At 42.0% G+C, this 8,622-nt stretch overlaps 1 protein-coding gene across 1 annotated transcript in view; it reads right to left on the bottom strand.

The window, feature by feature from the left end:
- Positions 1–5,273: 5,273 nt before the first annotated feature.
- Positions 5,274–8,622, bottom strand: part of mmut (methylmalonyl CoA mutase) — a 51,350-nt gene continuing 48,001 nt past the window's right edge. Inside the window, exon 13 of the mRNA XM_084082700.1 lies at positions 5,274–6,971. Coding sequence (XP_083938826.1) covers positions 6,843–6,971 — 129 coding nt within the window. The 3' untranslated portion in view covers positions 5,274–6,842. The remainder of the gene's footprint in view (positions 6,972–8,622) is intronic.

Here is an 8,622-nt window from a genome sequence, read left to right as displayed (position 1 = left end):
AGGCTTAAGGATTGCAGCGCGTACCCATCTAAAAATGAATCAACACCTCTTTCTGAATGAAAACATTGAACAAGGGTAGGGTGCTGCAGTAATTTCCATTCATGCAGGAAATCTAAGACAGAGAGAGAAACAGAAAGCAGACTTTGGTGGGATTACATACGGCCATACGGTGTGGTTCTGGAAGCAAATGCCTGAAAACATAAGTTAAGTAAATGTTATTTGTATAGCACATTTGATACCAGGAGAGTGAGGAGACACAACATTAAAACCTCACTTTAAAAAAACGAAACTAAAAACAAAAAAATATGCAAATGTTATACAATATACTGTATAATTACAGCCACCACACCCACCTAACCACCTACACACACACACACACACACACACAATTTCAATTCAATTGAATTCCACACACACACACACACACACACACACACACACACAAACACACACACACACACACACAAACACACACACACATCATTTATAAACCACACAGTAGTACATTATGTGAAGTGACAATATTTTAATTATAACCAATCAGTATGAGGGAAACGTGGAAGCCCATTTCCACCACAGAATGAAATTAAAGTTACAATCCGGCAGAGTATGATAATTGTAAACTAGAAAAGTGCGCTCCTTGGAGCGCAGATCCCCACCTGGCCAGGTTGCCTACCCAGGACTATGTTGCAACCCCCACCTGGCCAGGTTGCCTACCCAGGACTATGTTGCAACCGCGTCATTCCAAAGCCTATACCGCTTGTGCTATAGCCGCGCCGCGCTTCTGTGACGAACGTGGAACTGCCTCTCGTCTACCAACAGTGGTGGCATTGTCACATTCTAATACAGCTCAAAACCCTATTGTTTTGACTGGACTGGTGGTGTGCCTCGCTGAGCATTGAGCTGCCGACCCTACCCTCCCATGATCGAATCCCGCTGCCAACACTCTTTTTACGACAACCACAGACACATTTTTTTTCCCGATAAAGTATAGTTTTGGACCGCGACGGAGGCGTGCAGTCTCAAGCGAACTTGAGCCACGAGAGGCACCACTGACCGAGCTAAAGCGAGCGAGTTGCCGTGCCAAACCTTGCGAAGTTCGCTTGAGCCTACTCAGCGCCGAGTTACGTAGCGATAGGGACAGAATAGTAAATCATGTTTTGGGGCGAGCGTTTGCCCCAACTGCCACTCAAAGTGGCTACTGGCCAATCACAACGCGTCCTTGCACAAGTGGTATAGGCTTTGGGATCACGCGTTGCAACCTGTTATGGAGCCACGATGAGGCCGATTTGAAACATTTGGGGTGGCAATTCTTCCTTGGCCTGCTGGGAGTGTGTGTGCACATTTTCACTCCAATTGGACACTGCGTTCATTATTGGCAATTTGGTGTACCAATTGGCAAAATGATGAAAAATATTGCCAGGCAGAAATGGGCGTGGCCTATATCAGGAGTTGTGTCATGATCCAGGAAAAAAAAACAATTTTAATTGTACGACCTATGGATTACGCCGAAACGTGAATAGGCCAGTTATAGCGCCACCATATGGCAGATAAAAAAAAATTGGGGGCAGTTCTGTGAGTGCAAAGTTTCACAGCAATTGGATGCTGCGTTCATGATTTGTTCATTTTGGGCAAAACGGTCATTCCCGCAATCTTTGGAAGCCAATCAGAGCCATTCGGAATGGAATAGGGTAAATCTGACAGATGATCACGTGTCTACAGACATGATGTATACTGATTTGTGTGAGGTTTGGACTACATCTGTTGGGAGTGGTAGCAAAAAATGTGTCCTCATGGTGGTGCTATAACTGGTCAATTTGGAAAAATCTCTGTGTGTGCAAAGTTTCACGCTGATCAGTCCAGCGGTGTCCGTGATTAGCTGTTCACACACAGACGGATGCAGAAAATCATCCGTCTGTTCACGGACAGACGGATGGACGGACAGACAGTCGGACGGACGGACATTCTCATAATGAAACATATTCCATCGGCCATCCCTTTAGCCGTTCCTGCCTGGCGGGGCCAACTAGTTCATCTGCAGTGGTTGGAGATGGTCTCCGTATTCTTTCATTGAGTATTTTCAACTCTGGTGTCGGGTAGGACACCAGCTGGTTGACAATGTCAATACAGTAATTTGAAACAGATGGCACACCAGGAATTCCTTCCGACGTCGGAAAATCTCCCGGTTCAGAAAGGCTTCCCAAACTATAGTTCGGAGAGTCAGGACATCTGGAAGTGCACAGGTTCAAAGGAAAAACTCTTCAACATCAACAATAAAAGATATCCAGCCCACTGCCACTTTGCAAGGTACACATAGGATCATTTATGAGGCATGCCTGAGGAAGGTGCGTGTCTGTGTGACCGAAACGTTATCAGTAGTTTTCAGGGAGTTTTCAGGGTAGTTTTCACTTGTCACGCCTACTGTGCATGTACTGTAAGTCCTTCTTTATTGCTGTCATATGACAAAAAGAATATGTAATATAAAAAAAAACATATTTTCGAGAAAAATATTTCTAAAATGTTGAAGTTTCCTCACGATGTACAGTATGCCTGACAAAGGTCTATGATGGGTTTTTTTGTGTGTAAAAAAGTTCAATGTGAAATAGTATTATGTGAAATTGTTTTGTTCTTCTAGGGGTTACCCAGTCATTAGTTGTTGACGTAGTGAGAGGGCCTGATTTCTTCATGAACATAATTCTAGGAGTAATTGTTTATTAATGTGTGCAGAATATTAACAATGTTGTCAGTATTCTGTAATATAGTTTGATTCATCTGTGCTTGGTGCCAATTACTTTCCCAGATGCTGTTTTAATGAGTGAGCAACATGTTGTTGTGTTCGAGGATTGTTTGGATTCAATGCAAAGCCACATGAAGTTTTGTTTTTGTATTTTAGGGTGTTTAAGTTGTCTGGGTGTGTGACATTTTGTTTGACCCAAATGATCGATTATTGACAGTGTAAGTTGGAGTATGTTATTTAAAAAACTAAAAATGAAAATAAAGAATGTAATAAAAATAATAAATAGCTTTTATAGTGTCAGGACTTTTAAGGCCAAAATATTTACTATCAAACATAGAATTTGCATAAATTTACAACCTCGCCTTAAAAACATCTATTCTCCTAACACCACTAAGGTCAGTCAATACTGTAAAATTATGCCATAATAACGCGACAAACCCAAGAAATGCCAGGGGGGATTAGATGGGGTTAGAATTCACAGAAGGAAGTCTGTTTCCCTGCCATATAAATTCATCCCCCTAAAAGCCCCAAGTCTTCAGCAAACACTTAGTAGTGTGAACGTGGTGTAAAATCTATAATGGTTCTAGAGAGCCTTGGTGGAAATAAACACCACATTTGAGTCAGACTGATGGAGTATGGCGTGTATGCTCACATACACAGTACAGATACAACGATGAAAAAACATTTCACAACATAGCATGTTTTGTTTTGAAATCTAATATATATTTTCCACAAATATTTGATAGGTTCATTTGGGCTCTCAAAATATATGTAGATATTTCGCAAAAACCAGAGCCAGCCAGCGGTGGCAAGGAGTTAGCTTTGACATGGTATGCAATCAGCTGAGCTAGCAGAGGAAGCCTATAACCAAAAATAGGCTATAATGTAAAGATATTATATATATATAAATATGTTCTTTATATTATAGCCTACCTTTAGTTATAGGGTAGACCTATTGCTTAATATTTAGACAGCTTCAGCGCCTAATGCTGCGTTCACACGGACAGATACAAAGATACACAGCATATTTGTCGCTCTGTCGCTTTGTATCTGTGTTGCTCAACGTGGTCGTTGACGCCATCACTTCGCTGTGTCATCGGAGCTACAGTTGTGGTTTTGTATCTTTGTATCTGGAAGCTCAACTTAAATTTGTAGCTTTGTATCTCTTTGTATCTTTTGTAGCAGCTACAAACGTCGGATTTTGCTTTGTATCTTCATGTCGCTGGCTTCCATTGAAAATGAATGGTAGACTGTATCTTTGTATCTGCCCGTGTGAACGCAGCATAATGGTCAATTATCCTCAGCGTTCCTACTACAGCTAGTAGTACAATGGTGTCCCTATTGCCACTCCGGATACCATTTGCACTCGCCTCGAATCACTGATTGCAGGCAGGTGCTAGTTATCTTCTGATTGTCGGCGCTGCCCAGCTTCTGAGCAATACTAAATACTATGAAATCAAGTTCCACCTCAACCCCTTGTTGCTGCCCATCACAAGTCTTATGGCTTTTTCAGTCATCTGGAAGCAACAGATTTAGCATGCCGTCGCTGTCGGGCAGAAACCTCTTATCTCCATATTTTGTAAATTGTTTTCCCGTAGATTAATGCCCTACTTCGTCATACTATAGTGTCACACAAAGGTATAAAAAAATAACAGATCTGCTATTTTTGAATTTGAATCCTGAAAAGCAAGAGTCTTGGACATATGAGGTTTCCACTCGACAGAAACGATTAAACGAAGTGGAGATGGATCAATGGGCAGTGTGTAACTCGGCATCATCCCTCGGTGTCGGAAATATTGACTTCTCTGCAGTGAAAGCTTCTCAAGAGCCATGCTCTAGCTGGTTCTTTATTGATTTTAAACAACTTAAAACCTTCGATTCCAACTTAGGGTTGGATCCAAATACTTGATGGAAAAAGCTATAAAGCACTGATTCTCAACATGCGGTACGAGGACCCCCAGGCGCCCTTCAGGAGGTCCCCAGCTAAATGGTTGAATTAGGAACCAAATGGAGCCTTATGGGTCTGTAACTCTTCAGAGTGTACAAATGGAACCAAATGGACCCTTATGGGTCTGTAACTCTTCAGAGTGTACAAATGGAAGCAAATTGACCCTTTACAGAATCATTTGCTTCCATTAGTACACTCTCTGAGTCAAATCTTAGTATTTTACAGAGAATATAGATATCATTTCAAATAGGGGTCAGTGGTCTAATATAAAACTGGGAGTCCTTGAAATGATAAATGTTCACTAGCTTAAAAGTTACCACTCCTGTTTTCTCCTTCCCCTATTTTCTCCCCTTATCAGTTGTCCCAAGTGTGCTAAATTATTGATAGCTAGTAACCACATGGACCCTTACAGGTCTGTAACTGAAACCAAGTTATTCGGGTCCGTGGCCGAATGCAGAGCAATCTGGGGATCCTTGAAATGAACAGCAACCACTGGAGTAGAATACCGCCGTCCCTTCCCCAAATCCCCTCCCTGCTGAACATGCACCCTGGTCACCCAGCAGGGAACGCTGGTGCACATAAAGTGACACAAGTTTAAACTCAACTTTATTGTTCAATCCAAAGAGCTCATAACATCATTCAAAATCACACATAGAAAAAATACTATTTTCAAAAGCTTACCCATTTAGAATGACTGAAGGAAAACATGTATGTGAGGCATCTATATTTTGGGGGGCATTTTATGCTTTATGCACACAATGAACAGAGAGATAGGAAAGGTGGAATAGAGAGGGAATGACATGCAGTCTAGCGCCTCGGTTCGGATTCAAACCAGGGTCAGCTACTGGAAGGACTACAGGCTATAGACCATATTCACACGGCGGCCATATTGCCATTAAGTCAATGAAATGCCACCCCAGTTGCCACCCCAGTTGCCACAGCAACGCAATGTTAAATTCCAAAATGGCCGCCGTGTGAATATGGATGGACTATAGCAATGGTTCCCAACATTTTTTGGATCAGGGCCCACTTCAAAATCTCGGGAGCCAGTTTGTTTAAATTATCAATCAATCGATAGTGTTTCGTCATTTTCAAACAGACACCACAACCGAATGGTTGGGATCGAGAACGAGTGGATTCAGTCTCAGACCATGGGGTTAAAATCTTAAAGAAAACAATAACCAAAGAATCTCAACAAAGCATAATTGACGTCCACCATATGCAAAATTAGCCAACTTCAAGTCACACGCTACGGTATGTTCCCTCTTTAGATGTTTAAGCAGATGAAGCCATGACTGAACAGACAATCTGCCGTCTGTGTTAAGTGTAGTTATGCTTATGAAGTTACAAAAAAATCCTTGTGACTCTTCTACACAACTCTGGCCCCCAAAAAAAGAGAAGGATATGTCTGGAACTTATGGGAGTTCCTTCTCTACAACGGAGTTGTTAATTACATTTGCAATATCAGTACCATTTGGGAAATGTTAACGATACTGAAGTGACAAGGAAATAATGAAATTACGCTGCTAAATGTAATTAACAGCTAATGTTAAGGTCAAGGACGTGGTGACATCCTGTTTAACATGGGGCTGCAGTCTCTTTTGATATTTAAATCAAATTCACAGTTAATGAATAAACCTGTTGCCCTTTTCTGCATACGGTTACAAGGAGGCTTTGAATAAAGCGTGTTCATCTCCAGTCCCGATATACAGAGAATACAGTATTCCATCTCAACCTGAAGAGACGTCATTAGAGCTCTTCATCTGTGCCACGCATCAGTTAATCACATCATTGACTATACAACACATTCTGTGAGTTCAGAGAGAAAGACAGGCACAATCACAGTCTCTTATGCTCAGGGGCCCAGGGTTCGATTTGAAAAAAAAAGAAAAAAAAGAAACATAATCAGTCTCAGACAATGAGGTTAAAATCGTAAAGGAACCCTGTACTTTGTTATATGACAAATAGCCAAAATAGCTTATCTACAAGCTCACGGTGCGTCCTAATGCAGTGATAAAAATGAATGACCAGAAGAGGCATATCAAAAGCAGCAGCAACACCACCCCGCCCCCCCCCCCCCCTCCCATCAAATCGAACCCGTGGTTGGTTGACACTGAGCAGGATCAGACCGTTATTGTTGCGATTTTGGGAAAATATTTACATAGCCTGGCGGATCTTCTCCAGGCTTCCCTCAATGTTGTCGATGACCTGAACGGCAGCTTGAGGGATCCTGGTGCCTGGCCCGAAGATGGAAGACACACCAACCTGGTACAGGAACTCATAGTCCTATAATGGAGAGCAGGGAACAGGGAAAAATCAGACCAAATCGGTAGTGAAACGTTATACACAGGGAGTTAAAGTTGTGTGAGGTTTGTGTTGCTGAACAAACACGGCGTGCCGTGTCCAGAAAAGACAGAACTAGGGATGGGTTTTGCATTCAAATGGAAGTGGAACAAAGTTGTATGCAGGAATCAACACATTCCTGTGGTCATCCTGTGTTTATCCATTGCCATGTTAAAACAGCACACTTGTACGGTGCATAAGAGTGGAGAAAATGAACATGGCCCTTAGCTGCGGATTGTGTCTGCGACGTAAATAAAATAGTCAGGAATGAGTGACGAGGAGGACCCAAAAGCAGGACGATTGAAGTAGAGAGCAGTTAAACTCATTCTTTATTAAACCAAACAAAAGGGCTCCCTAATCAGGTCATCAAAACACAGCAAGAATGTATCAGATGGCTCTAAGCTTAACATACGCACAATGATGTCAGACTCAAACATGGAGGGAACTAACTAGACACAGGTGAACTAAATGTACAATCAAAACAGCATAAGTTGGGGCAAACATGACACAGGTGACTTGGCTTAACAGTAATCACATTAGGGAGAAAGTTAACAGTAGCAGAGGCAGACAGGAATCCCAAGAACCCAACCAAATAAGATACATAAGAAACACCAGAACTACAAGTCCAATACAGAACATACTGAACTACGGAGACTAAAGTAAACAATCAGGGAAGCATGATTAAACACCTAAACCACACAGAACAGGAACAGAATAGAATAAGTGTCCAAAAGCTGACCAACAGTCAAAAGTTCAAAAGCAGAGGAGCGGACTGTGGCAATAATAGCCCATACTCTTGTTTTTCAGTTATATACCAGAAGCTTTACATGCTAAAGTGTGTGGGAGATCCAGACAAATATTTAGAAGTAAGGCTTTAGATTTGGTGTCAATTTGGTACTGTGCTATGGGCTTTTGCACCATATCTGACGTCTCTCCTGTCTACATCACTGGGTGCAACTGTAAACGACAAGCTCTTCATAAATGATACACAACTCGCTCACTCAACACCATTATTGCTCATTATTGTCGAAATGTCCTTGGCATGGACAAGTATGAAAAGGTAGAAGTTTGAAACCCCTGTCCTAATTAAAGGTTTTCATATGCACTGGATACGATTAGGAATACATCACATGGCACAGTAAATCACTCACTTCCACATCCAGGGTAACAAAAGGATCACTGGCCTACAAGAGATCCACAGATCTGTCAGGCAAGTACTCAAGAGACCAGCCGATGAGCTGTCAGTCTCATGTCATGAGCCACCTGGGACGTGAAAGACATCATAGATCATATTCTTAATTTCCGCTTACAAATGAGCCTTTTTCAAAGCTTCGAGAGGCTGGCTGCTCCCTCGGAATTACTCACATCTGAAAAGGTTTGCTTTACCAGGAATTCCATCAATTCCATCAAATTAATGACCGACGAAAGCGAGCTCATCATCAGCAGAGATGTCACATTTTAATGAGCTTGCTTTTAATAAGCTTGCTCGACAACAACGCCACGTACCAACGCCAACATGATCTGTGTGGGGATATTCTGCTGCATGATGGGAACACACCAGATTCAGTACATATCGTCGCTGTTGGGCAGAAAC

This window comes from Gymnoscopelus microlampas (genome assembly GCF_963454915.1).
Source record: "Gymnoscopelus microlampas genome assembly, chromosome: 16".
NCBI lineage: Eukaryota > Metazoa > Chordata > Actinopteri > Myctophiformes > Myctophidae > Gymnoscopelus > Gymnoscopelus microlampas.
This window is presented reverse-complemented; position numbering and strand designations above follow the sequence as displayed.